This window comes from Mobula birostris, chromosome 5 (assembly GCF_030028105.1).
Source record: "Mobula birostris isolate sMobBir1 chromosome 5, sMobBir1.hap1, whole genome shotgun sequence".
NCBI classification, from domain to species: domain Eukaryota; kingdom Metazoa; phylum Chordata; class Chondrichthyes; order Myliobatiformes; family Myliobatidae; genus Mobula; species Mobula birostris.
In genome coordinates, this window is record NC_092374.1 from 185,913,995 (window position 1) to 185,933,182 (window position 19,188).

The window sequence follows — 19,188 nt, forward strand, 5'->3', positions numbered from 1 at the left end:
TAAATTGTCCCACCGTTAGGCTTGGGTTAAACAGGTGGGTTGCTGGGCAGTGTGGCTCGTTGGGCTGGGAGGGTCGGTTCTGCACCGTATCCCGAAATAAATGTCACGCAATGAGGTTTCATTGCAAGTCATCAGTTCATAATATGTGGCATTGATTAACTGGACTCTGGAAACTCACCCTCGTTCCTCAAAAACACTTTATTTACTTGTGCACAAGGAGAACTGCATGACCCCTGTCACCGCACTGTTCTGAAGTCTGAACAGAGAAAATGCCACTGTCAGAACAAATTGAATTGCTTTACAGATATTGACCAGCTGGGACATGTTCAAGTTCCTGACTTGCAAAATTAATTGTCATTCAGGATAGTTGCTGCCTGATCCTGGAATCCTTATCTGATCTCCCTGTGCCAAATAGCTCCAGTCCCCTGCTGTGCTATGTTCTCCAAAGGCCTTCCCTAGTGACCTATCTTGGCTGCACTGACTGCACACTATCTGCATTCTGTGCTTGCCAGGACATTATCGTGACCTTTGCCTTGCTGCCCCTTCCAGAGTAGCACAGTGCTTATTACATTCGCCTTACAGCGCCAGTGGTCACTGACTGCAGCTCAATTCCCGTCACCGTCCGTAGGCATTTTGTATGTTCTCCCTGTGACCGTGCGTGTTTCCTCACACATTCCGAACTGTACGGATGGTGAAAAAGGATCTAGTGCTTTCCTGGCGTATGTGACGAATAAACTGTTCTCAGACTCCCAGCCGGCTGTAGGTATCGATTTTAACCAATGTTTCAATGACAAGGTCTGCCATCTTCATCGGGGATGATGTCTGGGCATGTCTAGTCCAGTGGTATTTATACCCCTGTTGTCCCTCTCTCCTGAATGGTTAGTCCTCATCCAGTCAGGTTTCCACTGAAACCCATATCAAGGAGCACAGGCAATGTATCCGTTTGGGTTACCTGGAGAAATTGGCAGTGGCAGAACATTGTGTTCACAATGGCCATAGGATTGAATTCGACGGCACAAAACTGTGCCACGCCAATGGCTTTTGGGACCACCTGGTGAAGGAAGCATTTGAAATAAAACTAGAGGAATAGAATTTTATTCAGGGCAAACGTCTTCCTTTAGGTAAGAACTGGAATTTGGTTGTAAGCAAGGTGGGACGGCAGAAACCTGATTGGATGAGGACTAACCATTCAGGAGAGGTGGAATACAGGGGTGTAAATACCACCGGACTAGACATGCCCAGGCATCGTTCCTGATGAAGATGACAGAGTTTGTCACCGAAACGTCAGTTAAAATCGATACCTACACCTGGCTTGAAGCCCAAGAGAGCTTATTCATGTACGGTTAGGGTTAGTGAGTTGTGTTCATGCTATGTTAGCGTGTCAGCACGTCTGGACTGCACAGTCACAAAACAACATATTTAACTACACGTTATTGAAGTACAAATAAAGCTAGTCTTTCTGCCCTTTAGATAACCTGTTGGAAGCTACGATATTGACCAGCTCCTCCTTCCCTGCTTCTGCTATCTGGCTCATCTGCAACGTCAGTGGAGATCCTCAAAAGTATCAATGGTGGAAAAATGGAGCGGAAATCCCCCGACTTCACCAACTTATCGATGGCAATCGGACTCTAATGATCATGGATGCCTCAAGACATGACTGTGGAATTTATACCTGCGCGGCAACCAATCCAGTCAGCTTCATCCAGGCTAACCACACCCTATTCATTTCTGGTGAGTTTCGTTTGTAAATCTTATTCTGAGAGTAAATTTGACATCCTCGTTTAGTGGCCTGCTTTGGAAATGAATCTGTCAGCACTGGGAGTGTTAAAGTTCCTAGAAATTTTGCAATAGGCAAAGAGGCCATTGGGTCCATCTTGTCTGTACTAGCTCTGAGTACTCCACCTACTCCCTTTTCCTGCTCCACAATTAAATCTGTCTCGATTACAACTATTCTTGAGGCAAGATTCGACAACATACCCTGACAACATACCAGCTTGGATTCTTTTGCTAATCATCGTCCTTCTACTTCCTCCAGTTCTCAACCTCTCTGGTTTCAAATAACTCTATCAGATCTTCTCACGTCCTCCCCTATTCCACAGAGAATGGCTTCAGTCTCTTCAGTCCGCCCACACGGCTCTCAATCGAGGAACCTTGAATTGAGGCTGAGGAGGGGTATTGTCTCTATCTCTGTAACTCTGAGCCACCCTTCCTGCTTTCTAATTTTTTATTATTTGTCATCTATTCAGCCTCATCTGCAAATAATACTTCTTCCTGAACAGACAAACACTTAACCTAAACATTTAAGGAAAGAGTGGGAATAAACGGGACCTTTTCAGAATGGCAGGCAGTGACTAGTGGGGTACCGCAAGGCTCAGTGCTGGGACCCCAGTTGTTTACAATATATATTAATGACTTGGATGAGGGAATTAAATGCAGCATCTCCAAGTTTGCGGATGACACGAAGCTGGGCGGCAGTGTTAGCTGTGAGGAGGATGCTAAGAGAATGCAGGGTGACTTGGATAGGTTGGGTGAGTGGGCAAATTCATGGCAGATGCAATTTAATGTGGATAAAGTGAGGTTATCCACTTTGGTGGCAAAAATAGGAAAACAGATTATTATCTGAATGGTGGCCAATTAGGAAAAGGGGAGGTGCAATGAGACCTGGGTGTCATTATACACCAGTCATTGAAAGTGGGCATGCAGGTACAGCAGGTGGTGAAAAAGGCAAATGGTTTGCTGGCATTCATAGCAAGAGGATTCGATTACAGGAGCAGGGAGGTACTACTGCAGTTGTACAAGGCCTTAGTGAGACCACACCTGGAGTATTGTGTGCAGTTTTGGTCCCCTAATCTGAGGAAAGACATCCTTGCCATAGAGGGAGTACAAAGAAGGTTCACCAGATTGATTCCTGGAATGGCAGGACTTTCATATGATGAAAGGCTGGATCGACTAGGCTTATACTCATTGGAATTTAGAAGATTGAGGGGGGATCTTATTGAAACATATAAAATCCTAAAGGGATTGGACAGGCTAGATGCAGGAAGATTGTTCCCAATGTTGGGGAAGTCCAGAACGAGGGGTCACAGTTTGAGGATAAAGGGGAAGCCTTTTAGGACCGAGATTAGGAAAAACTTGTTCACACAGAGAGTGGTGAATCTGTGGAATTCTCTGCCACAGGAAACAGTTGAGGCCAGTTCATTGGCTATATATAAGAGGAGTTCGATATGGCCCTTGTGGTTAAAGGGATCAGGGGGTATGGGGGGAAAATTGGTACAGGGTTCTGAGTTGGATGATCAGCCATGATCATACTGAATGGCGGTGCAGGCTCAAAGGGACGAATGGCCTACTCCTGCACCTATTTTCTATGTTTCTATGTAACCTGTCATCAAATGGGGGGTGTAATAGAAACATAGAAAACCTACAGCACAATACAGGCCCTTCGGCCCACAAATCTGTGCCAAACATGTCCTTACCTTAGAACTACCTAGGCTTACCCATAGCCCTCTATTTTTCTAGGCTCCATGTACCTATCCAGGAGTCTCTTAAAAGACCCTATCGTTTCCGCCTCCACCACCGCTGCCGGCAGCCCATTCCACACACTCACCACTCTCTGCCGAAAAACCTTACCCCTGACATCTCCTCTGTACCTACTTCCAAGCACCTTAAAAACTCTGTCCTCTCATGATATCCATTTCAGTCCTGGGGAAAAAGCCTCTGACTATCCACACAATCAATGCCTCTCATTATCTTGCACACCTCTATCAGGTCACCTCTCATCCTCCGTCACTCCAAGTAGAAAAGGCCGAGTTCACTCAACCTATTCTCAAAAGACATGCTCCCCAATCCAGGCAACATCCTTGTAAATCTCCTCTGCACCCTTTCTATGGTTTCCACGTCCGTCCTGTAGTGAGGCGACCAGAACTGAGCGCAGTACTCCAAGTGGGGTCTGACCAGGGTCCTATATAGCTGTAACATTACCTCTCGGCTCCTAAACTCAATGCCATGATTGATGAAGGCCAATGCAGCGTATGCCTTCTTAACCGCAGAGTCAACCTGCTTAGCAGGTTTGAATGTCCTGTGGACTCGGACCCCAAGATCTCTCTGATCCTCCACACTGCCAAGAGCCTTACCATTAATGCTATATTCTGCCATCATATTTGACCTACCAAGATGTACCACCTCACACTTATCTGGGTTGGACTCCATCTGCCACTTCTCAGCCCAGTTTTGCATCCTATCAATGTCCCATTGTAACCTCTGACAGCCCTCCACACTATCCACAACACCCCCAACCTTTGCGTCATCAGCAAATTTACTAACCCATCCCTCCACTTCCTCATCTAGGTCATTTATAAAAATCACAGTGAGTAGGGGTCCCAGAACAGATCCCTGAGGCACACCACTGGTCACCGACCTCCATGCAGAATATGACCCATCTACAGCCACTCTTTGCCTTCTGTGGGCAGGCCAGTTCTGGATCCACAAAGCAATGTCCCCTTGGATCCCATGCCTCTTTACTTTCTCAATAAGCCTCGCATGGGGTACCTTATCAAATGCCTTGCTGAAATTCACATACACTTCATCTACCACTCTACCATCATCAATATGTTTAGTCACATCCTCAAAAAATTCAGTCAGGCTTGTAAGGCATGACCTGCCTTTGACAAAGTCATGCTGACTATTCCTAATCATATTATGCCTCTCCAAATGTTCATAAATCCTGCCTCTCAGGATTTTGTCCATCAACTTACCAACCACTGAAGTAAGATTCACTGGTCTATAATTTCCTGGATATCTCTACTCCCTTTCTTGAATAAGGGAACAACATCCGCAACCCTCCAATCCTCCGGAACCTCTCCTGTCCTCATTGATGATGCAAAGATCATCGCCAGAGGCTCAGCGATCTCCTCCCTCGCTTCACACAGTAGCCTAGGGTACATCCCATCTGATCCCGGTGATTTATCCAACCGGTTGCTTTCCAAAGGCTCCAGCACATCCTCTTCCTTAATATCTACATTTTTAGTCCACTGCAAGTCAACCCTACAATGGCCAAGCTCCTTTTCAGTAGTGAATGCTGAAGCAAAGTATTCATTAAGTACTTCTGCTTTCTCCTCCGGTTCCATACACACTTTTCCACTGTCACACTTGATTGGTCCTATTCTCTCACGTCTTATCCTCTTGCTCATCACATACTTGTAGAATGCGTTGGGGTTTTCCTTAATCCTGTCTGCCAAGGCCTTCTCATGGACCCTTCTGGCTCTCCTAATTTCATTCTTAAGCTCCTTCCTGCTAGCCTTATAATTTTCAAGATCTCTATCATTACCTTGTTTTTTGAATATTTCGTAAGCTCTTCTTTTCTCCTTGACTAGATTTATTACAGCCTTTGTACACCACGGTTCCTGTACCTTGCCATCCTTTCCCTGTCTCATTGGAACATACCTATGCAGAACCCCATGCAAATATCCCCTGAACATTTGCCACATTTCTTCCGTACGTTTCCCTGAGAACATCTGTTGCCAATTTATGCTTCCAAGTTCCTGCCTGATAGCCTCATTTTTCCCCTTACTCTAATTAAACGTTTCCCTGACTTGTCTGTTCCCGTCCCTCTCCAATGCTATGGTAAAGGAGATAGAATTGTGATCACTATCTCCAAAATGCTCTCCCACTGAGAGACCCAACACCTGACCAGGTTCATTTCCCAATACCAGATCTAGTACAGCCTCTCCTCTTGTAGGCTTATCTACGTATTGTGTCAAGAAACCTTCCTGAGCACACCTAATAAACTCCACCCCATCTAAACCCCTCACTCTTGGAAGATGCCATTCAATATTTGGGAAATTAAAACCTCCCACCACAACAACCCTGTTATTATTACACCTTTGCAGAATCTGTCTCCATATCTGCTCCTCACAAACTCTCCCCAGTAGGCTTAGCAAACCTCCCTGCCAGGATATTGGTCCCCCTGGGATTCACGTGCAACCTGTCCTTTTTGTACAGGTCACACCTGCTCAAAAAGAGGTCCCAATGATCCAGAAATTTGAATCCCTGTCCCCTGCTCCAATCCCTCAGCCACGCATTTATCCTCCACCTGATTCTATTCCTGTACTCACTGTCACATGGCACAGGCAGTAATCCCGAGATTACTACCTTTGATGTCCTGCTTCTCAACTTCCTTCCTAACTCCCTATAGTCTGTTTTCAGAACCTCCTTCCTTTTCCTGCCTATTTCGTTGGTACTGATATGTACCACGACCTCTGGCTCTTCTCTTACCCACTTCAGGATATTGTGGATGCGATCAGGAACATCCTAGACCCTGGCACCTGTTAGGCAAACTACCATCCGCGTTTCTTTCCTGCATCCACAGAATCGCCTGTCTGACCCCCTAAGTATGGAGTTCCCTATCAATACTGCCAGCCTCTTCCTTTCCCTACCCTTCTGAGCCACAGGGCAGACTCTGTGCCAGAGGCATGACCACTGTTGCTTCCCGCAGGTAGGCCATCTCCCCCAACAGTACTCAAACAGGAGTACTTATTGTTAAAGGAGACAGCCACTGGGGTACTCTCTAGCATCCGCCTCTTGCCCTTCCCTCTCCTGACTGTTATCCACTTGTCTGTCTCCCGTGGCCCCGGTGTGACCACCTGCTTATATCTCCTCTCTGTCACATCCTCACTCTCCCTGACCAGATGAAGGTCATTGAGCTGCACGTCTAGTTCCCTAATGCAGTCCCAAAGGAGCTGTCGCTCGATGCACTTGCGCAGGTATGGCTGTCCGGGAGGCTGGGAGTCTCCAGGACCTCCCACATCTGACACCGAGCACAGAAAACCAGCCTCACACACATACTTTCTGTCTGTATTCTACGCAGATAACCTACATCACCTTGACCCATTATCGCCGAAGCCCTGTTGAGCCAAAGCCTTCCTACTCTGTCGCCCGCTTCTCCGGCGCCCGCTGTATAAATCTATCTTCTTTTTAAACTCATCTCGCTGTTCTCACTGACGTCCACGCGCTTGCGCAGTCGTGCCCCGTTCAAAAGGCTGAAGACATTTTTTTTCTCCTGATTCAGTGGACAATGAGCTAAGAGTAGTGGTTAGAAATTGAAATAATGTATTGTCATCTACCATAATCCTTGTACCGTTCTATTTTGCTGATGAGTAACCACTTTCTGTGGATAGTCATAGTCATACTTTATTGATCCCAGGGGAAATTGGTTTTCATTACGGTTGCACCATGGTAGCCATGGTAACAGTTGGTAACGTTTTTTTTCCCTAAAAATAACCACACTAACCCATGATATGTGTTCCTTTTAATTTGTTATTTATTTATGAGATACAGTGCGGAATATGCCCTTCGAGCCGTGCCACCCAGCAATCCCTCGATTTAGTTCTCGCCTCATCATGGGACAATTTGCAACGATCAATTGACCTCCCAGCCAGTATGCCTTTGGACTGTGGGAGGAAACCCTTGCAGTCAAGGGGAGAATGTACAAACTCCTTACTGGCTGCAGTGGGAATTGAACCTGGGACGCTGGTACTGTAAAGCGTTGTGCTAACCACTACACTACGTGTGGTCCCATGGTAACGTAGCTCTTCTACGACTTGCATCTTAATCCCTGGTCAGGTGACCTGCTGAGGAGCCGGGGTTAGCAACGTGTCTTCTGGGCCTGGGGAAAGAATATCCGTCACGCCCCAAGTTTTGCATCTTCTGTCAGTTTGGAATGTTGCTCGGAGTTGTTCATTCTTGGCTGGAACAGCAAGTTGCTGTCTAGTAAGTGCTCCTGAGAGGGCATGTAGAGCATGTTGGTACAGGCGTGAAGTCACAGGCTGGTGAAATGGGTCAGGGGCTGGCGCTTTCCCATCCCTGCAGGAGATGAAGGGAACCGTAGGCTTGTTGCAATTCATAGCAAATCCCTTTGTTGTCTCTGTGTAACATTGTTCAAAGTTATTTTTTAATTGCAGGTTTTCATCAAGAGGACGTAGCAATAATTGTTCTGTCGGTGATCTCTTCGGTGCTTTCTATTTTGCAGTGCTCGCAGTGCTTGCTGCTGAAGACAGACAGAGGTATTTATCACTGTGTCCCAAATGAATGAAAGGAATCCTGGTTATTTTCTTGACTTAATTTTTGTTCTTTAAGAATTGTCTCAAATATGTGGCTGCCCTGATTAACCGATGGCCCAGTTAACTGGAATCCACTGCACGTACTGTAGAGCTCACCATATACTAAGTGGAGTTTCATTTTCTTGCAGGCTTTTACAGGAATGTAAAGAAATACATTTGAATTTATGAAAACCTTTACATAAAGACTGACGAACAGCCAATGTGCAAAAGAAAACAAATTGTGCAAATAATTTAAATAAATAATATTGAGAACATGAGTGGTAGAGTCCTTAAAAGTGAGTCTGTAGGTTGTGGGATCAGTTTAGAGTTGAGATGAGTGAGTGAGGGGGCTAAGCACACAAACTGTGCTGATGGTAATTGTGGAGGAGATGTCTTTGCCAATCTGAACTGACTGGGATCTGCAAGTGAGGAAATCAAGGAGGGATTGATTACAATTGTTGACTTACACAGGGAGGTATTGGGGCATTCAAATTTCAGGGCTGGAATTTGAAGGGTCACACACAGCCCTCTCTCTCTCCTCCTCTCCCCCTCCCTAGTGCACAGCCCTCGCACACTCAGCTCCCTCCCTCCCTCTCTGATACACATAAGCTCTTCAAATCCCAGTTGAGCACCACTTCCTGGAGAGTAACGGAGGGTCCCGATAGATGCTGGACCAACCAGCAAAACCCCAATGAATTAAAAGCACCAGGGGAAGGAGAGGTGTCCCTCGGACCACATGCTGGAAGATCCCTCAAAACTGGTTCATCAGTTGCCAGTGGGCTCCCTGGACAAACACCACTTGTTCACTGCTTAGTGTCTCTGCATTCAGGCATTTTGGCCTGCAGCCCCATTTGGGGTACAGATTCCACCCTGGACTAGAACACTGTCTAGTGCCCGAGAGCATCCAGGTACAGTGATGACCCAGTCCTTGGCCTCGCAGCAGAGTTCAGGGTGAAACTGCAACTTCTGGGCTGCTGTAGGTTAATGCTACCCCAGCTCCCATAATCATTGGGATGATGCACACATGATTCACATTGTATTCTTTCCTCCTCCACTGGGCTCACACACAGGGAGACTGCATTCTATCTGTCTTTTCCGTATTCAGCCCATGGATAGTCAGATGGCATAGTAGGAGATGAGCTGTTTTCTGGTGCTTTTTGCTCCTCTCTGCTGTCTCCTCTTTGCTGCTAGTGTCCGTCAGCTCTGAGACTCCTCCAGTGCTCTGGTGGCTACTCCACCCCCGGGCTGGTATTTGAGTTGAGTGCCACCAGCAGCCTGACTGGTCCCAAGTCCCAGCTCCGTTACCGCGAGCTCGCTCTCTGATTCCTGTGTCCAACCATTTATGTAGGTCTCACATTTGGACTGTTCTGGATTTTTCTTGATTGCAGCTGTGAGGCGGGTCAAATGCTTGAGGCAGTTCCTGGGTATCTGTACCTTCATGACCTACGTCACGACCGTCATGACCTGTGTCGCGACCCTCATCAAACTTATCCCCACGAAAGGTACGTGTGTGATGTTCTGCATGTGCATTGTTCTGATCAGTGTGGGATTCAGCACACCCTCCACCTTCACATCCAGCACTCAAGGACAGGCAGGGTGGGTATCTGGACTCCAGAAGGCATGTGAAGGAACTGGTAAATTAAAGGCATAATTATAAAGCTGGGAAAACAGTTGTTGGTTCAGTGTGTAGAGGTAACCTGCAGGGGCTGAAGTTGGCAGGATTTGGGTCATGGTGCTGTACAGGAATGTGTGGTGGGCCTTTTGGAGGAAGGAGGTGGAATCTTTCACGAGGTGATTTCCCAGGATGCTGCCTGGACTAGAGCTTGTCTCCTAGGACAGGTTGAGCGAGCTAGGACTTTCTCATCAGTGGAAAGGGGGATGAGAGGTGACTTGAGAGAATTATACAAGGTAAGAAGCGTAGATCGAGTAAATAGCCAGAGACTTCTTCCCCAGAGCTGAAACAAGGAGGCACAATTTTAAGATAGGTATAGAAGAGATGTTAGAGGCAGTTTTTGTTTTAATACACAGAGATTGGTGGGTGTGTGGAATACCCTGCCAGGGGTGGTGAAAGAGGTAGATACATTAGGGGCATATGATAACTCTTGGGCACTTGGAGGAGAGAGAAAATGCAAAGCTATGTAGGATGAGAGGAAAATGGAAAGTGACGAAGGAGGGATGGGTTCGATTGATCTTAGACTAGGTTAAGAGGTCGACACAACACCATGTGACAAGGGCTCTACTGTTCTGTAGAGTGCTATGCAACTGGTCCTTGGATTGACTGGGCTGATGATGTGAAATGCGACTTTACCAAGTTGGTCAAGTTTGATCGGAGAGGTGACATTGTGAACTAACTGGCAGAATGAATCACCAGAGATGAATAGATTATGCAAACAGGCAGAACTTCAACAAATGGATTTCATTGTAGTTACCGGTCAGTAAATATGTGTCATGTGCCCCAGATTTTGAAAAAGGACAGGACAAGAGTGGATACTAAAGAAGAAACTGTGGAGACTTGAGCTGCAGATACTGGAATCTGGAACCGCAAATAATCTGCTGCAGGACCTCAGTGCATCAGTCAGCATCTGTGGGAGGCGGAAGGACTCTGGACATTTCCTGGGTGAAACCCTACATCAGTAACTTGCACTCCAAAAACAGATAGAAATGGGCTCTTTGAACTGAATCCTTACCATTTATCGAGCATCCGCTTGCCTTCTATATATGGGCAAGACCCAACGCAGACTGGGAGACCGCTTTGCTGAACACTTACGCTCTGTCCGCCAGAGAAAGCAGGATCTCCCAGTGGCCACACATTTTAATTCCACATCCCATTCCCATTCTGACATGTCTATCCACGGCCTCCTCTACTGTAAAGATAAAGCCACACTCAGGTTGGAGGAACAACACCTTATATTCTGTCTGGGTAGCCTCCAACCCGATGGCATGAACATTGACTTCTCTAACTTCCGCTAATGCCCCACCTCCACCTCGTACCCCATCCGTTATTTATTTTTATACACACATTTTTTCTCTCACTCTCCTTTTTCTCCCTCTGTCCCTCTGACCATACCCCTTGCCCATCCTCTGGGTTCCCCCCCGCCTTGTCTTTCTCCCCGGGCCTCCTGTCCCATGATCCTCTCATATCCCCTTTGCCAATCACCTGTCCAGCTCTTGGCTCCATCCCTCCCCCTCCTGTCTTCTCCTATCATTTCGGATCTCCCCCTCCCCCTCCCACTTTCAAATCTCTTACTAACTCTACCTTCAGTTAGTCCTGACCAAGGGACTGGGCCTGAAACGTCGACTGTACCTCTTCCTAGAGATGCTGCCTGGCCTGCTGCATTACCAGCAACTTTGATGTGTGTTGGTTGGGGCATCTGGGACCAGGAGACCTGGGGCTAGGGTCAATTGCATAGTACTGTTCTGTTTGTTTTAATATTAGGAATCGCTTCTCCCCAGAGTGAAAAGAAGTAATATTCTGTCTGGAAATTCAATGGGGCACGAGGGGCATCAGTCACTTTTGCTTGGCCGGTGATGTCATTCCCTGTATGACAATTTCCGGTTGGGGAACTGCAAGTTAATTGGACCATGCTGTCCTGGGAGTTCCCGCACTGGGCGGTCCCAGGGCCATTCTCTTTCATCACTGCAGCTCCAAACTCTAGGATGCCTTCCAGATGTTAGTCACTGAACTTCATCCACCAGGTCTTCAGAGTGTCCTGACTTTTCTTCACCCACACCTCTGCACACCTGCTTGAATTGTTCACGTAAACATGTTTGCAACATTCAAGGTCAGGCGGCGTCTCTGTAGTGAGAGGTGGACAGTGAAATGCTGTCTACCCCCCCCCCACACTGTTTGCAACGACATACCTCTTTGCACCAGTGGTGAACCCAGTGATGATTCTCCCATCATCTGAGTCGGTCTGGAGAGCCGGTGGTTCAGGTCTGTCACCGTCAGATGGAGTGAGGTTAGAAATCTGTGTTTCCTTTTGCAGAGATGGGTGAAGGGCTGAGCTGAAGAAAGTGAACTGTGTGGAGGGGCGGAGACCAGGAGAGCCTTTCGAGTGTCTCACCCTGGTCTGGTCTACCCACAGCTGGTGAGAGGGCAGTTCAGGGGAACAAATGCTAAGGGGTGTAACGAAAAGGAATAGAGAGAAATAAAAGAAAGAATGGCACTTCTGAACAATCTATCACTTCTATAGATAAGATGAAGAAAATTCCTTAGTGATAATTTAGTCAATAGGCTACGCAATTAAAACAATTACATCACATGGGCAATACTTTTAAAAAGAACAAATCTTATAAAAAGTATTATTTTTAAAAAAGTGGTTTCCAACAAGAGGTTTCACCCTCAGGTGAAGCAGGTGAAAAGCAGATCCAGCATTGCCCCCTCTACAGAAACAGTATATAAAGCACAGTTCTGGGGAAGTTACAGAATGGAAATCCTGCGTCTCGTTGTTTAATTTCCCGTTTATTACTGAGTGAACCGCTGACCATTGCTGTGGGGTCTTTGCTCCCCAGGTTCGGACCCTGTCGTAGCAGCGGTTTATTGCACGGTGTCCCTTCAGCTTCTGACTTTGGGTCTGCTGCTCGTTGTCCACTGGCGAGACAGTCTCAAAAAGAGGGCAGGTAAGAGACTGGATCATTCAATGTACAACCTCTCAGTGAAGGAAAGGAATGGAGGGTTATGGGCTGAGTGCAGGTCGGTGGGACTAAGTGAGAGTAAGAGTTCGGCACGGACTAGAAGGGCCGAGGTGGCCTGTTTCCATGCTGTAATTGTTATATGGTTATATGGTTAATGCACTCTAATCGTCACACTTTGTGCTTGACAGCTACAAGCGTTTGTATTTTGGAAAGGACCGTAGCTGGACTTCATGTCATCGTGATCATCACTTCAGTCGTTTTTTTAGCATTATTAAGTCATCCAGACTGTGAGTTTGCCTAGAGCTCTTCATCATTGTTTATGGCAATGCATGGTTTTGATCATTTTCTTTGTTATATACACACACACACACAGTTGGTTTATTGATCACTGCAGAGTGGTTCTCTGCTGCTTCCTGCTTCCTCCTCTCTCCTTTCCCCAACCACGATGCCCCTCTCCCTGACCCCTTCCCACTCTCAGTCCACAGTAGAGACCCATTTCAGATTCAGGTTTATCATCATTCACAAATGGCATGAAATCTGTTTAACTTTGTTTCCAGCAGCAATACATAAACTTACTACTGTACTGTCTCAAAGTGTTAGGCACCCAAGCAAGACTGTACTTAGGAGACAGAAGGGATGAACTTGGAAAAGTTAATAATTATGAAAGGCAGAGATGAGCTGGACAGTCTTTTCCCCAGGGTCGGGAAGTTGAAAACACGAGGGCATAGATTTAGGTTGAGAGGGGAAAGATCTGAAACAGACCTGAAGGACAGTTTCTTTTAAAACAGAGTGTGATCAGGGTATGGAACAATTTAACAGAGGAACAGGTTGAGACAGGTACAATACCAGAAGCTCTGGGAAGTGTTTAACACCTGGACAGGTACATGGAGGGACGGGCCATGCACCATCCTCTCTTTGCCATTGCTCTGTGAATTTGCTGTGGAAGGTGCATTGGATGTTTACTGTACTGTGGATGTGGGCACTTGGTGTCAGTTTACTCAGTTTCATCATGTTGCACATTTTCAGATCAAGGCTGTGAAAGCAGCTTTATTGTCTGGATGGTATTCTTTGGAGCAGTGATCGTGGGTGCTGTGGTCTTTCTCTTCAACTTCGTGGTCCAACGCCGTAAGTAAATACCAAACCATTCAGCAGCTGCTGTATCGCTTCCCAGAGTAAAGACCTTCCCCCGATCTCACAGCCGCTTCAGCTCCTACGAGGGTTTCCCGGGCTCTGCTTGAGTTCCCTCACGGAGCTGCTGGCCGTGCAGGTGGGGTTTTGGACTCCTGCTGGGACGTAGAAGTGAACAACCTCCCAGCTGAACTCCAGTGATACCCCACTGGGCTCCTTGGAGACTGATGGAGAGGTCTGACAGAGCGCAGAATAGGCCCCTCGAGCCGTGCTGTCCAGCAAACCTCAATTTAATCCGAACTTAATCACAGGACAGTTTGCAGTGGTACGTCTCTGGACTGTGGGAGGAAACCCACACGGCCATGGCGAGAGCGTACAAACTCCTTACAGGCAGTGGCGGGAATTGGACCCAGGTTGCTGGTACAGTAAAGCATTGTACTGACCTCTACATTACTGCGAAATCTGTAAAGGATCGATTTCTTAGATGGAATCAAAGATGCAAATGAAGGCATCAACACTGAAGAAACAGCACCAGATATTTTGTTAAAATAGATTCCTACTGTTTGTCAAAATTTCATTTTATGTGTTTAGAAATTGACTATTTTACACCTAAAAATTAATTCATTGTGTGTTCATAATGCTGCTCTCTCTTGGACACTGATTCACCCAGCCCAGAGGATCTGGGTACATACTGTGACCTTACTGTAGCACTGGGGGCTCACCAGGTTCCAGAACCCATGTCTTACAGAAATTGCCCCATAACTTAAAGAATTTTTTTCAGGTTTGCAATAATGAAATGTTTACAATACTACAAGATACAGTGTGTGTTCTGAGTTAATTATGGTTGTCTTAGAATAAATGTTGGAAATTATCGTTAAAATGAAAGGACAAGTTATTAAGGTTTCTGTTGAGAATTCAGGAGAATGGTTTTGAGAGGGAAAATAAATCAGCCATGATGGAATAGTGGAGCAGACTCGATGGGCCAAATGATCTAGTTCTGCCCCTATGTCTTATTGTTTTAGAGGAAGTGTAGGCAGGGCGATGTGATGTGGGTAGCTACAGGAAACAGATGTTCCTGCTTTACATAAAGATTAGTTTACAAACAGCTCTTGGGAACTGAGGTCTTGTGTAACACCGCGTCTATCTGTATACAGTTTCTCTTGAAGTTATAGAACTACTTTGTCTATTCACATTCCCCAGTTAACTTGTAGAGATTGCCTGTTATTGAAATATTCTCTGTGAGTTGGTACCTGGATTCCTCAGTCTGCCGCAGTCTCTGTAGGCATGTCCTTCTCCACGTGTCACCCTTCCCCTTGGCGTGATGCTTCTGTTGATTGACTGGGATTCACCTACTTCCTGTAACAAATGCACTTTTGTCATTTTAGTATCCTGCAGAAAGGAAAATTCTGAAATGGACCCACCAGATCCCACAGCTTCTGATGAACTTCTGATGTCTGATTTAAAAAGCGTACATCAGTCTTCATTTTCAGACAACATTCCCAGTTCGAAGCCTTAACAGTCTGAACTCAGTCTTGATGACACCTTGGTTTCCCAGCCAAATGCTGAGTCACAGGAATGTTGCGTACTGGAGAATGAAGAGAAGAGCTGTACAGATGAAAACGAAAGCCTGGATAGGAACAACATGGAGTCATAGAAAACTACAACATATTTCGTCCGTGCTGAACCATTTCAGTTGCCTAGTCCATCGACCTGCACCCCAAACATCCAAAGGTTCATAGTGTCATGAACCCCGTGACGGGAATAAAGAACCAGCAGAGATGGAAAACACTTTGGAGTCCAGTATTGCTATAAACTAATAATATTTATTAGTAACTACGCAATACAGTAATATAAATGTAGATAAATCAAACCGGTTAGCAATGAGTATGTATATAAGTAAGTATATCAGTCAGTGTGGAAATATATGTACGAAAAACCAAGCTTCTTTAAGTCTAGTAGTAAAAAGATACAGTCTTACGATGACGAGTAAAGTTCAGTTCAGTTCAGTTCGTGGTATTTAGTTGAGTAGTGATGGAGAGAGAGAGAGAGATTTGAGTCTTCAGGTGAGCTGATGCCGTTGATCTTCTCATCGTCCTCCGAAATCCTTTACAAGTCACCGACTGTGACTTTAACCAGGGGGACCAGTTTTCTCTGGTGGAGCTATCACCCCAGCAAGGGTGGACACATAGACAACTCCCCACCAGTTAACCCCTTCTCCACTGCAAGAACGATTGGATCGATCCGCCTGATCAATCCTCCAAAACGCACTTTCTCTGTGGGTACGACAATGCTCATTCAGTGTCCAGATCATGTGTCTGAGGTCTGTATCATCTGACCTCCCATTTATCTCACCGTGCTGAGCATCAGCTGTCATTCACAGAGTCCCACCTTCCTTTGTCTGTGAAGAAATGCAAGCAAGCAGAGCTGTCCTTAAACATCAATAATGTGCTGCCGGTCACCATAGCAACCTTGGAGCTGCTCGGTGCTATCTCCAAAGTAGAAATCCAAAGTTACCTCCATGCCCTAAAGTGACAGTCCAACCGTTAATCTTTTTCTTTTTCTCTCTCTCTCTCTCTCTCTCTCTCTCTCTCTCTCTCTCTCTCTCTCTCACTCTCTCACTCTCTCACTCTCTCACTCTCTCACTCTCTCACTCTCTCACTCTCTCACTCTCTCACTCTCTCACTCTCTCACTCTCTGTCTTCAAAAAGTTAATAGGGGCACTTCAGGATCTCCTCACAATAGGTTCATTTATTATCAACGCATACAACTGGAAATTGCTCTCGGGGTAGAACCCGGTTGACAGTGACTGAGCAGCCTAATTAGCAATCTTGTTAGAGGTTTCTCAACCCAGAATGGCAGAGCTTGCACTGTGATGTCAGCCTGTTTCTCCTGAATCACCTCTTGCAACAAGAGCAAGGATAGAAATTGTGTCATTCCAGTTGGAGGTGAAGACAGGAAGCAAAGAATGGGAATAAACGGGACCTTTTCAGAATGGCAGGCAGTGACTAGTGGGGTACCGCAAGGCTCAGTGCTGGGACCCCAGTTGTTTACAATATATATTAATGACTTGGATGAGGGAATTAAATGCAGCATCTTCAAGTTTGCAGATGACACGAAGCTGGGCGGCAGTGTTAGCTGTGAGGAGGATGCTAAGAGGATGCAGGGTGACCTGGATAGGTTGGGTGAGTGGGCAAATTCATGGCAGATGCAGTTTAATGTGGATAAATGTGAAGTTATCCACTTTGGTGGCAAAAATAGGAAAACGGATTATTATCTGAATGGTGACCGATTAGGAAAAGGGGAGGTGCAATGAGACCTGGGTGTCATTATACACCAGTCATTGAAAGTGGGCATGCAGGTACAGCAGACGGTGAAAAAGGCGAATAGTATGCTGGCATTTATAGCGAGAGGATTCGAGTACAGGAGCAGGGAGGTACTACTGCAGTTGTACAAGGCCTTGGTGAGACCACACCTGGAGTATTGTGTTCAGTTTTGGTCCCCTAATCTAAGGAAAGACATCCTTGCCATAGAGGGAGTACAAAGAAGGTTCACCAGATTGATTCCTGGGATGGCAGGACTTTCATATGAAGAAAGACTGGATGAACTGGGCTTGTACTCGTTGGAATTTAGAAGATTGAGGGGGGATCTTACTGAAACGTATAAAATCCTAAAGCGATTGGACAGGCTAGATGCAGGAAGATTGTTCCCGATGTTGGGGAAGTCCAGAACGAAGGGTCACGGTTTGAGGATAAAGGCGAAGCCTTTTTGGACTGAGATTAGGAAAAACTTCTTGACACAGAGAGTGGTGAATCTGTGGAATTCTCTGCCACAGGAAACAGTTGAGGCCAGTTCATTGGCTATATTTAAGAGGGAGTTAGATATGGCCCTTGTGGCTAGGGGGATCAGAGGGTATGGAGGGAAGGCTGGTGCAGGGTTCTGAGTTGGATGATCAGCCATGATCACAATAAATAGGGGTGCAGACTCGAAGGGCCGAATGGCCTACTCCTGCACCTATTTTCTATGTTTCTATGAAATCCATGTAACACATGTCAAAGTTGCTGGTGAATGCAGCAGGCCAGGCAGGGTGTCTTGGCCTGAAACATCGACTGTACCTCTTCCTATAGATGCTGCCTGGCCTGCTGCGTTCACCAGCAACTTTGATGTGTGTTGCTTGAATTTACAGCATCTGCAGAATTCCTCGTGTTTGCATGTGAAATCCATGTGTTCATCTCAGTTTATCTCAGAATTGAGAATATGTGCAGCAAAAAAAAAACAAGCACAGGTTTAATGTGCTAGATTATATTTGAGCGTGATCATGTCACTTAGTAAGAAAATGTTTTTTTAAAGTCTTGTATAAAATTGTGCCTTAGGCTATATGTTTATTCACATTAGGAGTAGGTCATGGAGGCAGCAGTTAGGGCAGTCGAGTGCTCCGTTTGCAGGATGTGGGAAGTCAGGGCGAGCACAATCGTCCCTGATGACTACACCTGTAAAAGGTGCACCTAGCTGCAGCTCCTGACAAACCGAGCTGGGGGACTGGAGCTGGAGCTGGGTGAACTTCGGATCATTTGTGAGGCAGAGGCAGAAATAGACAGGAGTTACAGGGAGATAGTCGCCTCTAAGAGTCAGGAGACAGGTAGCTGGGTGACTGTCAGGAGAGGGAAGGGCAATAGACAGAATGAGCAGAGCACCCCTGTGGCTGTTCCCACTAATAATAAGTACATTGTTTTGGATACTGTTGGTGGGGACAACCTACCAGGGACAAGTTGCAGTGGCTGCATCTCTGGCACCGAGATTAGATTAGATTATGAGGACACGCAGTCCTCTTTTATTGTCTGGACCCTCAGCTCAGAAGGGAAGGAGGGTAAAGAGGACAGCAGTAGTGATAGGGGATTCGATAGTTAGGGGGACAGATAAGAGATCCTTTGGAAGAGATAGAGAATCCCGGATGGTCTGTTGCCTCCCTGGTGCCAGAGTCCGCGATATCTCGGATCGAGTTCTCAGTATTCTCAAGAGGGAGGGTGAGCAGCCAGATGTCGTGGTCCGTGTAGGGACCAGTGACGTGTATAGGAAGAAGGAGGAGGTCCTGCAAAGAGAATTTAGGGAGTTAGGTGCAAATTTGAAGGACAGGACCTCCAGGGTTGCAATCTCAGGATAGCTACCCGTGCCATATGCTAGTGAGGCTAGAAATAGGAAGATAATGCAGCTAAATACGTGGCTAAGGAGTGGGTGCAGGAGGGAGGGCTTCATGTTTCTGGACAATTGGGCCTTGTTCCAAGGAAGGTGGGACCTATAGACAATAGGTGCAGGAGTAGGCCATTCGGCCCTTTGA

General features: G+C 46.4%; 1 protein-coding gene across 1 annotated transcript in view; it reads left to right on the top strand.

Moving 5' to 3' along the window:
- The window catches only part of LOC140198128 (uncharacterized), a 36,846-nt gene extending 19,078 nt beyond the window's left edge, over positions 1 to 17,768 (top strand). The window contains exons 3-9 of the mRNA XM_072259074.1: positions 1,471 to 1,731; positions 7,956 to 8,057; positions 9,482 to 9,595; positions 12,606 to 12,713; positions 12,917 to 13,015; positions 13,755 to 13,853; positions 15,242 to 17,768. Coding sequence (XP_072115175.1) covers positions 1,471 to 1,731; positions 7,956 to 8,057; positions 9,482 to 9,595; positions 12,606 to 12,713; positions 12,917 to 13,015; positions 13,755 to 13,853; positions 15,242 to 15,372 — 914 coding nt within the window. The 3' untranslated portion in view covers positions 15,373 to 17,768. The remainder of the gene's footprint in view (positions 1 to 1,470; positions 1,732 to 7,955; positions 8,058 to 9,481; positions 9,596 to 12,605; positions 12,714 to 12,916; positions 13,016 to 13,754; positions 13,854 to 15,241) is intronic.
- The last annotated feature ends 1,420 nt before the right edge of the window (positions 17,769 to 19,188 follow it).